The sequence below is a fragment of the Syngnathus floridae genome, chromosome 20 (assembly GCF_059516105.1).
Source record: "Syngnathus floridae isolate MCC-2025c chromosome 20, RoL_Sflo_1.0, whole genome shotgun sequence".
Taxonomy (NCBI): Eukaryota; Metazoa; Chordata; class Actinopteri; order Syngnathiformes; family Syngnathidae; genus Syngnathus; species Syngnathus floridae.
In genome coordinates, this window is record NC_142432.1 from 2943678 (window position 1) to 2964292 (window position 20615).

The 20615-nt window shown below is 38.2% G+C and overlaps 2 protein-coding genes and 2 long non-coding RNA genes across 4 annotated transcripts; 1 reads left to right on the forward strand and 3 right to left on the reverse strand.

Annotated features, from left to right (window-relative positions):
* Positions 1–1784: 1784 nt before the first annotated feature.
* On the reverse strand, positions 1785–7942 carry LOC148380751 (uncharacterized). The gene is made up of 3 exons (XR_015854719.1): positions 7314–7942; positions 5696–5793; positions 1785–4844 (listed from the first exon to the last, which is right to left on the reverse strand). It is a non-coding gene; the product is annotated as an uncharacterized LOC148380751 (long non-coding RNA).
* A 1677-nt stretch (positions 7943–9619) lies between these two features.
* On the reverse strand, positions 9620–11632 carry LOC148380752 (uncharacterized). Its single transcript, XR_015854633.1, has 2 exons — positions 11488–11632; positions 9620–10272 (listed from the first exon to the last, which is right to left on the reverse strand). It is a non-coding gene; the product is annotated as an uncharacterized LOC148380752 (long non-coding RNA).
* Positions 11110–14350, forward strand: snx7 (sorting nexin 7). Its single transcript, XM_088363479.1, has 9 exons — positions 11110–11292; positions 11831–12013; positions 12082–12192; positions 12266–12424; positions 12490–12688; positions 12750–12949; positions 13023–13109; positions 13519–13677; positions 13797–14350. The coding sequence occupies exons 1-9, from the start codon at positions 11209–11211 to the stop codon at positions 13875–13877; spliced, it is 1263 nt and encodes a 420-aa protein (XP_088219605.1). The 5' UTR covers positions 11110–11208; the 3' UTR covers positions 13878–14350.
* Positions 14089–19670, reverse strand: plppr5b (phospholipid phosphatase related 5b). Its single transcript, XM_088363480.1, has 6 exons — positions 19288–19670; positions 18148–18280; positions 17000–17250; positions 16374–16550; positions 16163–16297; positions 14089–15511 (listed from the first exon to the last, which is right to left on the reverse strand). Exons 1-6 carry the CDS (start codon positions 19510–19512, stop codon positions 15482–15484), a joined length of 951 nt encoding a protein of 316 aa, XP_088219606.1. The 5' UTR covers positions 19513–19670; the 3' UTR covers positions 14089–15481.
* Between the last annotated feature and the right edge of the window lie 945 nt (positions 19671–20615).

Here is a 20615-nt window from a genome sequence, read left to right on the forward strand (position 1 = left end):
TATTACTTTTTTATGTAATTACATATATGACATTTATGTTTTACATATGTGACTTTTTTTTATTTCTTTGCATTTATTCAGGAAAAATCCTTTGCTATCCTCTGAATATAAGTTCGCCTTGGTGGAGGCCTGCTGAGTGCCTTTCTAGTTGAGTGGACTACAGTTTGAAATGCACATTACTGCCACTTAAAGCACTTAAGTGAATTAGCAGACAGTGGTCAGAGTATGGGCACTTGGAAGCACGCTTTTATTGTGAAAAATGTATCTCATTATTTCAGCTATGGGCTGTCCACTTTTCATGACTTGTACAACAATTGGCAGAATGTGGATTTTTTTTTTTTCAATTGAGTTTTGGTGTAGAATTTAATGTGATAAAAAAAAAAAAAAATCATACTTTTGTTTGAACATTCATTGCTAGTCAAAGCAAAACAAATTCAGGAAATTACCCGTGAAGACTTACCACCTGCTGGGAGCAGTTTCCCTCTGAAATTTTGAAGGGGATCTTACGTGGAAATAACTTTTCCAGCCAGCTGTCATATGCAGCAAAATGTCAAAAATCAAAGCAGGCTTGTTACTTAAGAAGCAGTTCATCCAAATTCCCCGGATTGATATATTGTACTAAAAACAACAAATTCTATCAAAGTGGTCATTAAAATTCAAGTTGTTAATTTTCAGAAGGAAAATGACTTTTTAAAAGTAATAAGGATGATTATATTTAATCTTGTATTTTCAGCAGCATGATGATACTGCTTTTGATTTATTCATTGTCATGTAGAATTATTTAAGATATTTTTTATGTCTAAATCATGATAATACTAAATTTTATCGATAGGTCATCTTATTTAACTATATATACGATAATTATTCTTGCTGGTTAAAAACATACGGCATTAATTGTTAGAACATTTGATTATTATTGTCGTGAATATCCAAAAACCTATTTTTCTATTTTAATTTGTTTGTACAAAATTTATAATAAAACGATAGTATTGATTATATGAACATATATTTTTTTTTTTCAAAATCAGCAGGTCTATATGGACAAATATATTCTTTTAAACCCAAATCCCAAATGAATTTGTTCATTTGGGAAAAATACTACTTAAATGTGAATTGAATTTATTTGAACTGGCAGGGTCCGTTCCATTCATCAAATGTTAGATGCTTACATTTATATACATTTTTTGTTCGATCATAGAGCTAAAGGTAATTAAGGTGACAAGTAAAATTGTTAAAAGCTGATACAATACTCTTAATTGAGCTGAGAGGTCATAGAATTGTTGATATTTAAATATTTAAAGTGTCTGCTTCAAATGACACTATAGTAAGACCATTTAGAAATCTCCATTTTACCCTAAAGATGTAAATACAGGTCAAGGTTGGCACGAATGACCCCCCCCCCCAACCCCTCCTCCCATTATTGGCAGTATGACAGGCATCGAAGGACTTGCTAGGCTGAATTTCCAAAGCACCGTTTGACCTAAACCAATTTCACATTGTTGCTTCATTCCCACAATCATGATGCAGGAGCAACTGGGGGGCACTCGAGCACCTGAGCCACGCTGCCCTCCGCAGTACAATGAAATTAACTCCAAAATGTTTCACATGATGAATGGCCATCTGGAGGCTCCAATGTTGGAACTAGTGACGATATCCCTGCACTTTCATTTCTCGTTTTCTATCAATTTCAGTTGTGTACATCGAAAGCACATTGTGAGTGAAAATGTCATTAAGGAAACATTTTAAATAACATTTTAAATAAACCACCTTATTCAAATACTCAATTCACTTTTTTTTCTCTCTCTCTCAAGAGGCCTTTATTGTTTTTCAAACTTGTTGACAAAAACAAAGTACAAAATGAATGAGAAAATATGATGAAATGAGTGAAGTGCTCATTCCTGCTTAGCTTTAATAGCAGCAGTCACATCCTCATTTAGTGCAGAGCGGGCACAAGCACACGATTCACAGTGTTGATATAATCAATAAGAGCAAACAATGCTGAATTGATTGATCATCTTGGGTAATTCATTTGGCATTATATACAGCAAACAAACAGAGACAGACATTTAATTGAGACTGGGCACAGGACTACAAAACAAACTATAACTGATGAGCCATTCAACAAGGTTTGTGATTTTATTAGCACCAACGCTCATTCATAAAGACCTTTACGAGGATATATTTGGATTGAGTTTAAGACAAACAAATAAGGGGACAAATAGATTCATCACAAATAATATTCCATTCCAGACTTGGAGGATATTTAAGTTATATAAAGGCACTTTTTCTGTATATTTAAGCACACCTGAGACAAATTTATTAGTAGCTGTCAAAGTAAAAGTGATTTTTAAATATTATTGAAAATACCAAAAGTATATTATGAAATATCAAATAGCTCCCTATTGATTGATGATAAGCTTACATAGCAAAAAGGTTAAAAATAAGGTTTTAAATTATTTTTCCCACTATGATGATATGAAGTATTTCTTGTGTATGAGTATGTATGCATAAACATTAACTGCAAAGAATTTTGCCTCCAATATTTATAATGCAGCTTTTTATTTGAGCTGAATAAATGGAATTATATGATTGTTTTTTTACTTGTTTGTCAAAACATGGAAAAAACATGAAATAATTTTTTTTTTCTAAACATTTTAGTTTCTAAATTAACTTCCAAGTCTTGAATGATTCATAAAACTTCAAGTTTACAGCAGATGAAGGAATGTGAGTAAAACACATAAATGATGCAATGCCAAAAAAGGCCAAGCAGCAGACACACCAAGCCATAAACACAAACACAAGGACATCATCTCAAATCTAATCTAATTTATTGAAATGTCATTTTTTAAGCCCAAAATGTTTTGATGTTGATCTTCTTGAGCAATTTTGTGATTTCATTTTATTGACGTTTTTATACATTTGAGCAAGCCACTGTGTTTAGTTCAAAAAGTAATTTACTTTGTGCTATTTTATATATTTACTACATCTTGCGCTCTTCTAATCATAATTCATAAAACATTTAAAAAAAAGTTAAAAATGATTATGCGTAAACTTGTCTGGGTTCTACTTTACAGCACCGTATCAGAAATGCAAATCAGATTTTAGTCTTGTACAAAAGAGGCGTGCAAAAATAATTTCTTCTCGCCCAGCACGATCTCCAGCGTATCATCATGGGACGTGACATGTATGAGGACATGACTGTCTGACTCAACTTGATCCTATTATGTGTTTAAATGGATTTCACATGGGTGTTAAGATTCAGAATGTGCTATCAGACATAAAGAGGGTTGGGGTGGGGGGGGGGATCCATATTCATGGTGCGTCGGTAGGTCGCAAACTGTCCCGCTGCTGGTTCTAGACCATTTGAGCAAGAAGTAATTGTATAATGGCTCGCCCTGCAATGCATAAATTGAGCTGTCAAACAGTCATGGTAGATTTTGTTTTTCCGGCCAGCCAGTGTGGCGTGTGTTCCTTTGCGTGGCTCAGCAGAAACAACCATAATGCAAGTGTCATAAAGCTCACGGAGATAAATGGCGTTTGAGCAAGCATTTGCATAAAAAGGAGAATAAACGGGCGGTGAAACGGGGGAAACTAAATTGCAGCTTAGCTTGCCTCGCTACAACAATAAACGTGAGCTGAATTGAGTGGGATGAGGCTGTGCTGTTACACAGCTACACTACGTGCATATAGTTAACCTGCTAATCAGAACACCCTTTGGAATTAATTGAGCTTTATTCATATGGAGGTGACAAACATGCTGCAAAATTTCTGGGTGCAGCTGTGACACATTTGTGTACCCATCCACCACTATATAGTCTGAGCATCTTTGTTTGCTTCAATCCACTTTGTTGTAATTGTGAGCTGCTTAATTACTATTAGGCCCTTGCTTGTTAGCTTGTGAGAGAGCTAGTGCCTCTCACTGTGAGATATCTCTGGTGAGATATATTCCTCTGACTCGAGGCTTTAAGCAGATATATATTCACTGCTCAAAGATATCAGGATGTGTAGGCGTGCTAGACGGAATAGCATCCATTTTTTTTCCATTGGACACGCCCACATTGTTGGAGAACAGATAGAGCGTTTATTTTTCACCATTTTATATTTACGGCAATTCTGTTGGTTGTTGAACAGCACGCTTCTGTTTTGTGTCAAATTTATAAAACAATTTTATCTTTACATAGACAAAAAGATGGATGGATGGTTCATTTTAGGAAGACAAAGGCTGACTCGAATGTCGTATTGATGTCAAATTAAATCAAATCACCGCTTCGCCTTACTGTGGTACACGTTGACCTTATGCTTAGGTCAAACTATTTCTTTCAGCAAAGCAGCACAGCAGACAAAGTAACACACAGAAGAAAACAGACTATTCTGCCCATCACCACAAAGACAGATGCATGAAGGCAGGGAAAGCGAAAAAAATTGCAATGATTTCAAGTTCAAAGAAGAGCCACCCAAACTAATCGTCCTCCCCGAGATGGGTAGGGTGTTGGGGTGAGGTGTGGTGAGGTGAAGTGAGTGGGTGGGTTGGTGTCAGGTGTTGGGCGAAGAGAGGACTCTCCTCGACTACGCGTATTCTTAAGCAATAACAACGTGATCCGTATTATCCACCCAAGAATACCCGTCACCGAAGAGAGTCTTTCAATATACACAGGAGGCTAACCAGAAACCATGTGAGCAGTTCCACTGCCATTGCATCATCATCCCCACCACCATGGCCATCAGCAGCCCTTCTTCATGCTCCCCGTGGCAAACAGACACATACACAGATTGAGAAAGGTGGTAGTTGCATTGATTGAAGACGCCTCACTGCAGTGTGAGGCAAAGTTCCATCAATGGCTCCTCTGCAAAGGAGAAAATTGACAATGGTGGCAGTTTCAATATGAGGGTCATTCCAGAATTGGAAGACATTTTCTGTCCTCCCCTCTATGAAATTTCAAATACAGAAACATGCTCTTCTGTTAATTATAGACCAAATTTAATTGTAGGTGATTCCTAAATATTATTTGGACTGAATGTCATCAAGCTTATTGTGCCTTTCTATTTTTCTTTTTTTTTAGGACATAATGTCGTATTCAACTTTAACAAATACATCCATATGACAGAAAAAAAAGACTATTTTAGTTATTCTTTATTGTAGCAATTGGACTTTGCTGGTTAGCATGACTGCAGAGCTACTTGTACTCTTTAGCAAAAACTCCAACATAAACATTGAACCCTGCTATCATATTTACTTTTCTTTTTAATCATTATTATAAAGCTAACAGCTAACAGAGCGAATTGTATACTTGAGCAAAAATAGGAACGTTAGCGTTAGTATTCAGCGAAAATGCAAATCTTTAATTGTAAAGAATTTACTCCTTTTTTATATATTGTTTTTAATTAGTATCTGGAACAGGTTAGAAATGGAAAAAGTCCACGAAGTTATATGATGGTTTATCTATTATTTATTGTCTAGAAGACAGAACAACAACAAAAATGCAAATTTTCCCAAAAATATTGATGCCTGAATTGTCCTCCAATTTTGGATTGACCCATAAACCAGCGTGTAGCGCAAGAACAGAAAAAAAAAATGGAGCATAAAAGCTGATAGGTTAGATTTCCTGATTGTCTCATTTCTGGAGCTGGCAGCATAATGGACAAGAATATGAAGTTAAAAATAAAGATGCTAAAATTCCCACAACAAGGCTCTTACCTGAACCACAGCCAGATCAGCTTCTGTTGGTGACGCTTGGCTTTCTCTGCTTCTGTCGTTGCCACTGTTGCTTGGCCCTGTCATAATGAGAACTGGGGCTGTGGGTCAGGGAAGGGAAGGTATCGGTGAAGGGGGGTTTCACATGTAGGGGGGGGAGACGTGAGGTTAGGGAGGTCATTCCAGGAGCTGCTTTGGTGTGATGGTGGTCCCATGCGATCCATTACCAATAGCAACCCACCCCCCACCGCCACCACCCTCTAAAGCCCAATGCAATGAAATTAACACATGCATTGTAGGGTGGGTGCAGCACATGCAGTGAATAAATGTGAGATAAATATATTCCGACAAACGTGCTGTTTTACTGAGGAAGAAATCAAGCATAATCTTTTTTAAATTTTTAATTATTTTTTTTTCTATTAGTATGGTGACCTCACACTCCCTTTTGTATTATCATTATCATTATTATTTACATAAAGAAATTTACATAAAGAAAATTAATGATCTAGTCCTCATTACGGCTACATTTTTTTTTTCAAAAACAATTTACCTCAATTTAAAAGCATGTTCCAGGTGATCAAGACTTATTTAATCATTTCCTTGTAAACATAATGGATTTTTTTTCTCCCTGCATTTTAATAAGACTGATTTCAATATCAAATTGGTCAACATTCAAGCTTTGCAGAAATGTCCATGCTGGACCTTTATATAAGATCAACAGCTGAGAAGTATTAAAGGGAGGATAAAAAAAGGTAAAAAAAAAAAAGTATTAGAATGTTTTAAATGACTATAAATCCCAAAGAAGTATTTTTTCCTCTCTCTCTTTGTCTCCCTCCACTTTCTAATTTCCATCTCTTCCTCACCCGAAAATCATGCCCACAAAAATACACACGCTCACACCTAAATATTACAAATTACACATGCATACCCTGAGCCAAAAACAGTCCGAAACCCCCAAACCAGCCACCCACCCACCCACAGACTGCAGAGATAAGATTTACCACCCGCAGCCATACAAACACATACTCAGCTAGTGTGGCCCAACCCAGACCATCTGCAGAAAAAAAAAAAAAAAGGGCGCCAGCGTAGAGAAGCGAGAAATCACTTCTCTCTCTTTTCTCTCCCAAACAAACACATAAGCGCATACAAAATCAGAGTAGTATTGATTATTCAGTGGAAGCACCCAAAGACTCATCAGAATATGCTGACAGCTAACGGCTAAAATCAAACAGCAGGAATAATCGTTGCACCTTTCCACAAAATAATTAGACAAGGGAAGTACCACAGGTTATCATATAGTGGGGGGGGATGGCAGAAACAAGTTGAATGGGAGTGGCATGTCTCAGTTTTTTGTGTGTGGGTATGTTAGTGATTTATTGGCGTTCAGATTTCCCTCACGTTTTAAATGTATGGGGCACCCACCTCTTCCTTTTGGCACTTAAAAAAAAAAATGCAGAGGAATGAAAAATATACTGATTGAGCTAAAATAATGTCTTTGAAAGTAATTTAATATTTCTGTCAAATCTACACACACGCGCTAATAAGTCGGATGAAATTAGGTGAACATCGAAATTCTCCGGCAAAGGAGAAACACAGGTGCAGTCAGTTGTTGGCCTCTTACCCGCTTTTCTTCTTTTTTCCGTAACCCAGGGTGTTGCCTCTCCTGGCGCACCTCTAAAATTCCCTCCCCTTCCTGCGCTCTTTCAGCCCGATGCCTTCCTGAGGGTCCGTGGCAAACTGGGAGGTGGTGATCTCCCTCCCCCTCCCAGTTGTAGGAAGAGCTCCCTGAAAAGAAGGAGGAGGTTGATCCCAGTAGGAAACAGAGGATGCGGCGCCGGACGAATTGGTACTGATGCTGCCGAGGAGTGATGGCAAACAAAAGCTGTCCTCCTCCCGCTGCACTTCTCCTACCACTCTTCCAGCTTCCCTTCTCGGGCTCCATTCACGGAAAGGAAAGCTTGTTGTTTCTGGCCGTGGCAAATGAAGTGAGGAGCCGGCGGGGGCCAATGAGGGCAGACGTGTTGAGAGGGAGGAAGAGAGAGAGAGAAATGGAGAGCATGCGGTGTGATGAGGCATAAGAGAGTGATGGAGCGGAGAGAAAGGGATACGGAGGTAGAGATGGACAAGGGGCGGGAGGACGGATGCAAAAGAGGAGGAGGAGGACTGATAAGACACGATGCGGGGACGTATGAGAGAAAAGGAAAGCGGACAGGAGATCTATAAAGAGAGAGAGAGAGAGAGAGAGAGGGGGTGAATGAGGAGAGATTGCAGTACCAACAGTTGTTCAATAGACTCTCCCTCTTTCACTCACACACACAATAAATGTACATTTATATTCTATTCTTTCTCACTCGAATATAGTCACACCCTCTTACACGCCCTTGCACCCAGTAATGGTGAATTCATTAGTGAATCGTGTTTTGTTTCCAACATGTGCATTAGTGGAGGGGGGAAATAGTTAAAATAGCAAACAAAGGGAAATAATGGCCGTGATGATCATGATGACAAAGAAGATAAATAGGAAGATAGTTATCCACGAGTGAATTGAGGAAAACACATAATGGGTGGGGGATGCTGCAAATAAATGCAGTCACAATTAAAGGTGTTGTTTTTTTGTTTTTTTTACTGTCACCCAAGTTAAATCAAGAAATACAGAATATTTGCATATCCATATTATCTATTCGGAGGGGCCCATATTTGAAAATTGATTCAGGTATTGATGGGAATCGAAATAACCTGTTGGCTGAGCATGTAGAGACTGAATTATACACACACACATCAATAAATAGATAAGATATTTCTGACAATGTGTGAAGAAGTCTCAAGGGAGAAAGAACTAATTAAGAATCCAAATAAAAGATAAATAAGTAACAAATGGGGTTGCTGAAAAGGCTTCTCAATCCCAGCTATGATTCCCTGTGGGCACCAACATCACTTACAATCACATATACAGGAGCAGATCAATTGTAAATGGACGGTGATGTTGTTAGTCTTTCTTTTTTTTTCTTTTTTTTGTCAAAGCAGTGTAAGATCTGAATGTGCACACACATCAAACAAGCTTTCAAGCTCTTTTCTTTCACATTAGGTTTTCTAAAAGGAAATACGGCACAGTTACACACTTTGTACATACATTTGTCCATATGCCTAGAATGTGAATCTTATATCTAGAAAAATCATCATGACAGTGTAAATAAAATAGGCCTAATATCATAATTGTCATTTTTACGTCCAACAAAAATTGAAAATTATATTTATTATTAAGAAAATGTGTGTCTGTGTAGAGTCTGAGTCTTTTGGGTCATTGCAATCGACTGAGGGCGACTCAAATGAAATGGTAATTATGTAATTTTTGCAGCAAGCTTTGGGAGAACTTTTTTTTTCTTGGATAAAATGTCTTCCTGATTATTTGTGAAACAATAAGGAGACAAGGACTGTTTCATGGTTATGCACTGCCACCTGATGGCAGCCTCCAAATTGTTTGTTGGGTGCTGGATGGCGGTTTTACAGGTAGCAGCTTTGTAGGTCTAACACTTTTTTTTTTTCTTCCTTTAGGTGCCTGAAAAAATTCCAAAATCATGAAGAGAGAGTCATTATCAGAAAATATGTAAGTTCTATCCTTTCCAAACACTTTACCTATATTTTTACTTTTTACAATAGACTTAAACAGATCAAAACTCACTATTAAAAGTGTTTCTTGGCACCTGTTTAGTTTGGGACCTTCTCTGCCTCTTCTTCTGGCTGGTAATTAAGCCACAATCCTTCCAGTACACCACAGTGCCCTGAGGCATGTTGTGGCACAAGATAGTACTACACTGAAGTCTCGCTATAATTTCTTGCAACATGTTTGAGACATGAGAAAATACAGTAGTATGGATATACCAGCCTGAATGAAGCAGCTGTGATTACTTAAACAAATAGCATCCTCCATTAAGTCAACAGAAAGGTTTTTATTGACAGCTTGCATAACAAAAGGTCAGCGATAGGCTCAGCACTACTAATTAAGTCCAATTGGTGAATGTCAGCTCCACAAAGGGCAATGCAAATCCACAGCGCTACCTAAATAAGAATCTTGGCGTGCGTGTGCGCGTGTGTGACGTGACAATAGGATTTATCACGACGGCAATTCAACATCAAACGTCGACTGCATGATTTATTTGTTTGTTTTCTCCACATTATTAACAATTTGTCATTTCTGTTTAAATGTAAATGCTCAATTTATTGATGCTACATTTGATGAAACTCATGTTTTTATTGATCATTTTTATTATGAATATTGCCTTGGGCAGGTGCTGTCTGCTCTGTGAGGTAATGTGGAATAAGTAGTTTGCAATATTTGACTGGTCAGAGAGGATGCTGTTGCTTGGAGGGGGTCGATGCTGCGGTCATGGTTCCTGATGTGTGCCTGTTTTTGTAATTCTGGAGTTGCTCATCCCTCCTGGCCAAGGTCTACAAAGTGTTGATTTGTTTTGTACAGACATAGCTGTATTACTTGTGTGGAACAACTTCGGCCTCTCCCCTCCACCTCTTTGCTTTCACAGCGAAAGAAAATGCAGTCACGCTGAGTCTCGGAAGAGCTGAACCTTTGAAAAACACAGACAAACTGTTATGAAATGACAGGGAGATAATGTGATGGTGTGATGTGGTGACCTTTAAATACAGGCTGATGCTCCATCCCAACCAGTGAAAACCCTGACCTTTGTAAAACCATTACAGGAGACTCTAATCCGAAAGGCTTGGGAGGGAGACACGCACACATTGAATCGACCCAACATTTAACACTAGATGCATACATTTGCATACATATACAAATGGGGGGGTGACTGAAATATTTTTCTTTCCATTTTGACATAAATTAGTTGATAAGCCTCGGCTTGATCAGACCCAGGCTTTTTCTGGATCAATTCTGTGCTTTAATTTTCCTCTACTGAATCAAATTCATTTGTAGAAAACAGCTTCCAGTTTAAAGGCAAAAAACAAAAACAAAAAATGGGATTTGTTTCTCTCCTGAGTATGCAAACATGATAATGGCCAAAAGTTTCCATCATTTGACTCATCAGACAGTATATTATTAATAAATAGCTATTATATTGTATTTTTCCGATTCAAAAGGAAACAGGCTACCACCCATCAAATAAAGAAATAAAAGAAAAAGGCTGTTCGGAAAGTTGCGTATATGACGTTGTCGCGCTGAACTTGTGCAACAGCGACATCTTTTGGTGCTTTTTGGTAGGTGCAGTTTGCTGCGCCTACCACTGGGTGGGTCTAATAAGACGGGGGGCGTGCACGAGTTTGACAAACCAAGAATTTAAGGGGAACGCCACAGCTTTTGTGCAAGCAGCCGAAACCAGTTTGAATCGCCAGGAGGAAGCAGAGAGCCGAAACTGCACTGTGCATGCACTTATTTTGAAAATATGCGCTTTTATTTCGAAAGAATGACTATTCCGTGGTTTGTGTTTGCATAGTCGTTGAGGAAGTTTCTTTCTCGGCTCGCACTCATTCATGGTAAAAGTTACAAGATGACTAATCAGACCAACTCTGTGGTTTTGTCAAAAGACATGTTGGATTTGGAAGAAGATGAAGATCTGGAGGTTTTTAGTAAGGTACAGTCAAACTTCCTGACTCCCACTTTTAAACAGTTGCAAACTTGCAACGCTTGTGACGTGGATGAGGTTCCAGTCAAAACACAGTCGCGTGACGATTTTTGCATAAGATTTGATATTTTGGTTTGCAGAAATGTTCCCTTGTGTTTTGAAAAGGGGCAACAATAAAAGTTTTGAATCAGCAGACAAGCTGACCTTTGTACTTCAATCAGCAGCTCTACAGCTCTTGTAACTTTGTTTTTCACTTATTTGTTCATGCTTGAAGCATTTGCCTTTTCTGGGAGGGGGAAACGTTTCTTTTCCAAAGACAGGCAGATGGAACTTTTTCCACAAACTTCATAACTCCTGCATAGAAAGAAAAAAAAATATTCTTCTGTACACACAAATTATGGTTACTGAATTTGCACTTTGATTATATTTATATCAGTGACGTTTTTAAAAGCCAATTTTCCAAACAATTGTGAATTTGCAATACAATCCACCACATCAGTTCAAATCTCATTTGTTCATCTAAACATACATGTTGTGTTTGCTTCAGAAAATATTACTGACAGACGAGGATCCAGCGCCCAACTCACCAAGCTCCATGGTCAACCAGTACCAACTCGATGAAGATGAACAGCAGAGTGACAGCACCAAAGACTTGTTTGTGACAGTTGACAGTCCGGAGAGTCATGTGACAGCTATTGAGACCTTCATCATGTACAGAGTCAGCACCAAGGTAAAGTAAGAAGCAAAAATGCAAATTTGGAAATTATTCAAGCTGCAATATGAACTTTCTTTTTCCAGACAACGAGGAGTGAGTTTGACTCTTGCGAGTATGAGGTCCTCCGCCGCTACCAGGACTTCGTTTGGCTACGAAGCAAACTGGAGGAAACCCATCCAACCCTCATTGTTCCTGTATGTAAAACATGAAAATAAATCCTCAATCACAATCAGAGTCTAGCATTTGAAAGTGTGCTCTTCCATTTAGCCTCTTCCAGAAAAGTTTGTGATGAAAGGCATGGTGGAGCGCTTCAATGATGACTTCATTGAGACAAGGAAGAAAGCACTTCATCGTTTTCTCAATAAGATCGCCGGGCATCCCATTCTGTCTTTTAATCAGCACTTTAAACTTTTCCTAACAGCCCAGGTATGACGTCCTCAAAACACACTTGTACACACAGAGTTTCTTTTTCAACTTTGCTCCTTCTGCAGGACCTGTCGACTCACAAGAAACAGGGTCCGGGCTTCTTGAGTCGAATGGGCGACACGGTCCGATCGGTGGCCAGCTCGGTGTGGGGCATCAAAAGCCGTCCGGAGGAGTTCACACTTATGCAGGAATACGTGGAAAACTTTGGCTGCAAGATCTCGTCTGTTGACAAGGTTACTCAGAGGATCATCAAGGAGCAGCGAGGTAAGAACTGCAACAGAAATATGACTTTGTATACATTAAAATTCAACATGTCTGTCTTCAGAGTATTTGGATGAGCTAAAGCAGTACGGGCCTCTCTACAGCCAATGGGCCGAGGTGGAAGAGGACCTGCATGACCCACTGCAACTTGTGGCCAACTGCGTGGACCAATGTAGCAAAGAAACGGAAAAGCAGATCCACCAGCTTTCCGATGTGATGGTCCCGGCTTTTCATGAGTACGTGCTCTGCACCGAGGTGATAAATGTGAGTTGGAACCAACGAGTTCATCATCACATTGGGACTTGTGTTTAATTGTAATCTTTTTTGGTGGTTGTAGAATGTGATGAAACGGCGTGACAATATCCAGGCATACTTTGAGACAAAAAACGAAGCCCTCGCATCCAAAAAAGCGGACCAAGATGTTGTAAGTGTGTCACTTTCCTTCCTTATCCCTGTAAACCGAAGGATGTCTTTGTCTTTCATCATCGAGAGGGAAGGGTGGGAATAAATCTGAGCTCCACTAATTTAGTCTACTGAAACTTGTACTGAATATATTTTAAAAGCATAAAGTGTGTTTTGAATAATTTTAAATGCTTTTAAATTGATTGGGAGTGCGAAAAATTATTTTATTGTGGATTTTCACCTATTTGTATTTTGAACCGACTGCATGTTATGACCCACTGTGGCCAGAAGAGGGTGATGTTACTCTAATTTAGAATCACCTAGTTTGAGTTAATATAATATTATAAAACTGTATTATAATCCTCAATAGGCCACAGGTGAAGGAATTCCGATTATACAGAGGTATAATATTTGCTCTGGCATGTTTTTAGGGTCATTTGGAGAAAGAAGTTGAGGCTCTGGCAGATCGAATGGAAACAGCTAATAATGCATTGAAGGGCGATTGGGTCAACTGGCAGAACAGTATGAGAGCTGACCTTAAATCTGCTTTCATCTCAACGGCTGAGAAGAATGTGGAATGCTATGAAAAGGTGAGTGTCAAATCCTATTAATTAGCTATTCCCCAAAAAATTATTTATATAGCCAACTGGTACCCAAAGTGCTTTACAACAGGATAAAAACAATAGATAAAAGAAAACTTGTCTTGCAGTGTCTTGCAGTGTGGGAATCATTCCTCTTGTCTCAAAGAAGCGATCCCATTGAGCTTCAAGATGAAGATACTCTAAATTAATGAAGCCAAATATATCTTGAATATTCCCTTGAAAAGAAATCCTCAATGTATGTATGTCCCCTTTTTTTACCCTCAATCACTGACATATGTAAACTGACAACAACCAAAAAAATCTCATTATAAATCAGCATGCCATCCCTCATTTCGTGTTGAAATGTTCTTTTGCATGACTAAAATATCACCTTGCTAGGTTTGTTCAAATATTGTAATATTCTGTATTAATATGTTTATATTTGCATATAGAATCCATAGAAGTCGAATGTACAAAATTAGTTCCATTCATCATCAAGAATGTTGACACAATACAACTAACACAAATGTGTTTATAAGAGCTGTTATTTTCTTTCATTTGAGAAACTAACATCAAATTTAATCTCCGTGTTTTAGATCATTTGATACTGAGCAGCGCAATGTACATTAAACACAGTGTATTGTAAACATACTTGATTATAAAAATACATTTGATTGATTGACGTATTTGTTTTTATTAATGAAAGTTTTCTAATCCCATATTTTAAACAGTAAAAACATGAAAGAGGAACAACACCAACGCAAATAACTTTCAATGGGTTGTGAAAAATACCGAGAAAATATAAACCGCACAATATTTGAAGACTTATCATTTCTATCTGTAATGCAGAATGAACAATGAATATCACCATCCATAAAATATTTTACTCACATGACCACTGACATTTAGAGACAAAAGGATATATTGACAAAACAGTGCTTGGTCAGAAAATTAAAAGTACACAGTAAAAATGTGACCTAAAGAATATTTATAGATATATATCATCAATCAAATACAATTCGGTTTTCTTTTGAATATATTGTGATAGCACGTGCAACATACACCATAGAGCTTTTTTTTTTTTTTCTTCCCAAATGATTAGAAAAGTCTTTGGAAACACATTTGATCATATTGGGTTTTCTTGGAAGTTTTATTCTCATTTATTATAAAGCAATATTTTTGGTATTCATTTCCTGAGATTTCATCTTGCCACCACTGTGGCCACCTTTCTTGGATTGTGACATTATACAGTAAAAGTCAATTATGAAAATTAATATGATTGTAAGTGCCACCTGATTATCTTTTGCAAATTTTCTTGCTAATGATTTTACTTCTAATAGCCTCCTAGAATGAGGATTTGTGTAGCTCTCACTTGTGCCTTAATTAATTCTATATATTTCTACTTCAACCTGAGCCCATTTAGTTTTTCTTGACACCATTTGCTTTCATTGATCAACCTGATATTGGCGACGTTGCCATTGAAGGAAAGTAAAAAGCTTCAAATATTGATGATCCATTAGGACCCATTAAAAATACACGATCCTGTCAAGAATACTTATTATTATTATTATTTTAGCCACCTGCATTTGGGAGGTGAGAATCTGGTATAGACAAACAGTATAATTAATGCATAGATGAAGACCTTACCGCTTCTGTTCATTTGTTTTGTTGAGATGAAAGCTTCATATAATTAAAAAATATGTACAGAAACCAGACACAGCGAGGAGGTTGGGGGTATACAGCTGCACTTGGGTTAATTGGATTGCGAAACGTGGGGCTTGTCCCATGCATCTGCTACACCGCTGACTCCATGTCATGTGACCTCAGCAAATGTGATGTGATTCTACGGCAAAGGAAAAGAAAAATAGGTTATTTGGTGCAAATAATATATATGATGGGGAGTGATTACTGACGTGAATCTTAAAAATAAGATGTTGCTTAACGTTCAGAAGTGTTGAGCTATTATGTAACACATGATAATGCAAAAATATTGCCCAGCTTCTTTTCTAAATTCTTCATCCCTGTCTTTTTTTTTTTTTTTTTTTAGTTTTAGCTCCAAGGCTTTCTTGCTGTGCTATTTTTAGGCTGGTTGTTTTCTGCCAAGCTTACCATAGCTGAGTTTGTGAGGTGAATCTTTTTTGTCCATCTTCAGGCAAGTGAAATTTTCACAGATGGATTTGGATTTTTTTTTTTTTTGCTGTAGACATTTGAATTTAATGGACTACTGGATCATCTCCCAGACAGTTTGTTTGTATCATTGGCAGGCAAAATGTTACTCTTCGACTTCAATATGCTTTTGCCCTCGATTGTTACATCAGAGCTTGTCCCAGGAGAGGCGTGCATAGTCGTCACTTATCTTTATCTCACGTTATCCTAAATTTTTGAGACTCGTCTATGTAAAAAAAAAAAATCATATAAGATCATATCAGCTGCAATTAGAAGAAACACACACTATATGGACAATTTGATGAATATTGTCAAACATTGCACTGACCTGTGAGGCGATGTACTTCTCCAGAGGACTCTCGACTTGGCCTATGCCCAGAATTGTCGTGTGCGCTTGCAATTCTATCGGTGTGTCATCATTCAGCAGCAACTTCCCTTTGAAAAAATGAACCACGCACACCACCTAAGCAGAAAACAAAAAAAAAATCCTTTACATCCAGTTTTGTGGTTATATTTGATTGTATTGTTTTGGAACTTACTAAGAACGTGGCAATGGCAGTGCCAATCAAGAAGCCAGCGATGACATCTGACCAGTGGTTACGGTATTCCGCTATGCGATTTAATCCCGTGATGAAGGCCAGACACATAAGGGCGAGGGACAAAACCGGTTTGGCAAGACGAGTGCCTTTTACCTGAACTGTGCACGTCACGTACATCTGAAAAAAAATCAAGATCATTTATTTGTTATGTTCCGGTTTTGGGGATTTTCCTCTATTTACATGTTTTCTGAATTGTTTGTTGTATGACATTGATTTTAATGTGACCCATATCTGACATTGGTGCTTATAATTACTGGATGCACGCAAAGGCTCAAAAGGCAGGGAAAACAACTAAAAGCTGCAAAATTGAAGTGACGCTTCTGTAAAATTTCCTGACTCCTTGCTTCTTTTTTAAGCTTCTGCTGTCACCCTTCATCGCGTTTTGAGTTTTTTTTTTTTTTGTCGCAAACCGCTGTTGCACCTTGTCACGGAAACTGAAGGTGACCCAAATGATATCAAGTGAAAGAAACACAATGGAATTTAGGTACATATGGTTAATTAATTGGAAAAAGCAGCATTTCTATTGTTTCTATTGAATATATAAGAATATCAAATTAGGAACTCACAGCCAAGTAGAGTGCAGCATATATGCTGAGAGCAGCCTCCTTGGAAGGGAATGTTTTTCGGGCATGCAGGATATCATTCTGGTTTCCTGTGCAGGCCTCCTGATGGTTGATATAACGGAGGGCCTGATGGCAACCCAGCGCTGTGTAGTTTGGTTTACAGATGGTCATGAAATAAGGCGCCAGGTTTCCCGTCACTACTTGGCCTGCGTTGACAAAGATGTCAACAGTGAACAGACCAAAGGTGTAAACTCCTGGTAAAGAAAAACACAGAAATATACCATTTGATTAAATTGTGATTCTAACGGGCCGACGGTATAAACACCCAACCCGAAATTCACACCATAATCCGTTCCCCTTAATCCGTGCATACTGTTTTAAATAAGGTATGCCAATTTTGTTTGTTGTTGTTCATCATAGCAGCATTGTGAGGCTCCAGATGTTGACAAGTCCATTTTTAATAAGCAATAAATGGATTTTGTCAAGCCTTGTGTGACTCACTTGCGGCAGAGGCTCATCGTTCTAATTCTGTCCTACTCCCCCCCCCCCCCTCGCCACGCCACAAACGTGGCGATGTAGGCGCTTTGTGTTTTACGGATGACTGCTGCTTTCTAGCTAGCCTTCCTTAACCTCTAAAATTGCTTATTAGGGCATGAACATAATTCAATTTAATAAAGCTGCAGGAGCGATGTGTTTTCTTTGCATTGCACTAAAAATATGTAAATGTGTATAATGATCAAACAATGGCGAAGAAAGGATCAAAGCGTATTTTCTAAGGCTTGGAACAGCCGATTTGAGTTTTATTACAAAAGACACTGTGCAGGGACTCAGCATCAAATATGCAGTTAATGCTTCTGCTGTATAAAAAGGGAATAACAGTAGAAGGGGTGACATCATATGTGACCATGTATGCACAGTGTCATGTTAATTATTTACTTGAATCTTATTTTTCTATGGTGCAATGATTATAAAAGTTTTCAAGTTCATGAATTAGTCCAAAAGGAGAATGGAAAATTATGAGTTATTTAGACATGCATTCAAAATATTTGAGGTCAAATTAGTTTCAGCAATGCATGATTGGTCCGTTATGAAATTAAACCCAAAATTAAACACCACAAACTTTTCAGTGAGTAATAAATATTGTACTGTACCAAGGAAACGAAATGTCCTGCGGACAAGCGGGTTGAGATAACAGCAGTCTCCTGTGGCAACAGTCTTCTCTGAATTGTCAAACTCTTTTGATGTATATTGGACCAGAAATAGCACCGTCTCGGTTATTGTGATCTGTTAGAAAAGAAAATCAGACAATAAGACAAAATTTACACTTAGGCACTTTAACGTTGGTTTGCATTGGGTTTACCTGGAATAATATTCGTATATTCCGTCTAAAGCAGTAAAAAAAAAAGTCTTTCTAGTTAATGTTTGTGGTGGGGCAAGTGGTTTCAGCCACTGAGTAAATTACACTCGTTTATCATCAGTAGTTCTCTTTAAATTGGCACCACTATGTTGCTCGGGGGAGCGGTGCAGATTGGAAAGGGAGATGCTCCAAAGACATATTGGACGCTGACCTGACAGAAGAGCTGAACTGTGCATATTTGGACTGCTTATGAAGTGTGTAAATAAACTGCTGTCAAGACGCGATGCTCAGGGTGTTTTTGCTGAGCTCCACGTTTGGAACCGGATGCGACAACTCCCATGTTTTAGTAGGTTCAGCTCACCAATCACTTCCAGTGTCTCTGAGTATCTCTCTCGCCCAAGGAAAATTTATGAAATCTATAATTATTTTTTTCTTATGCATTCCAAATATATACGTAATGCAAAATTGTGAGATAACAATTGTGAAAATAATACGGTATACACCTGAGGTTGATGTTGAGCAGACACACGAAGATAGTCACAGTGGAGAGTTTTTTTTGCATCTTTGACCTTGGAGGTTCCACCCATTTCATTCATTTATTGATTTCTTTGTTTTTGTTTTTTAACTAGTGTTGTAACACAAATTTTTGCCATATTAGAAGTGGTTTATTAAAAAAAAAATAACAATCTATAGTCACTCTACCGCAGTTTCAACAGACTCAAGCACGAAAGCTATAACGCAGTGTTGATGCCAAACAAAATATGACATCACCGTAAACATACTAATCACTCACATTGTTCATTATCGTTGTTTTCTCTCTCGGGGTTCAAACTCAATTTAAGGGGATTGCTGTTTCCACTTAGGTGTATCATACAGCACATTCAAGATTCCATATCCAAGATCCATTTAACTTAATTTAATGAAGCAGACTCACCAGTAACGTTGGCAACACCGCTACTACGGCATAAAGCAGGATGGGCGGGATGGCGCTGTGATCCTCCGGTCCAAGGTAGGGTTTAGTGTAGGTAGTATCGTAGCAAAAGAATCCCTGCACATGCACACTGAACGTATCAGTGTATTCAAAGTAATAAGCCAGCATGACAGTCCCAGCCATGATCACCAACTGAAAGTACAACATGATGCAAATTGAAAATGACATACATTTAATTTCCAAAGAATTCTATTTCCCTCGCTCTTCTAACCCAGCATCCCCCTCCTCCATTCTGGCAGCAGTTCATGGCTGCTCAGCTTTTCGTGACGAGCCCCCTCTCGTGATGGCTCCCCAACCCTAATTTGCTCTGTCTCTCCTGCAGCTACAACCAATGTGTGAGGGGGAGGAAAAGAGCAAGGGGGGGTTGTAAAGGAAGGAAGGGAGGGAGAGCGAATGAGTGTGCATGAGCGTGTAAAGCATTTTGAAAGTGACTAATGCATGTCCAAAGGAGGATGCTTTCCACATTGGCCACAGCTCACCTCCTTTACATGAGAAAAAGAGACAGAAAGGAAATATAGAAGGTTCTATGCGCTGATATTTATGTTTTGGCTTTGGAAAGTAGGATTTATTCCTCTCTAAAACTAGAGTGGCTTGAGCAATATGGTCACTGACACCATTGGTCAGCGACAATTTATTGCAAGCCCTGCTCCAATGCTTTGAGTTACTGGTCCAATGCGGGGGGAATTCAGAAGGGCAATATCCAAAATTATCTGACGGATATAAGATAAGAACGTAATTGCTCCATTTACTTTAATTAACAACAAATATTTAAATAGAATCTAAAAAAAAGTCACAAAAAATCTGGTTTGTGTCTCATACGTAATGACCAAAAGAGACAAATAAGGACCCGTAATTCACTCAGAAGAAACAGTGAGGAACTAAAGCATTTATTAAGGGAGAGCAGAAATGCCGACACTGTGTTTTGAACCATTACTATGCCAAAGGCAGCAGTATGACCCAGATACAAGGAATACATCACACAACAAGGCATGCAAAATCACCCAAGCTAACAGCCACACACATCATATTAAAAAGCATATCAATTATTTCTCAGTCCACTTAAATTGCATCAAGATTTTTTTCCACAGAACTAAATTACAACATGATCAGACTTTTTTTTTTATTCCCCCCAAAGTATGAATGGAAGGAAATAGAACGGTTAAGTCAAATTTCTTTCACATGTGCATAAAAATTAAAAGCACTGCAGAAGAGGGTTGGACTTTGTTTTAAGTAGTCCATGCTTATCTACTGTACATGCATGCTAAGTGAAA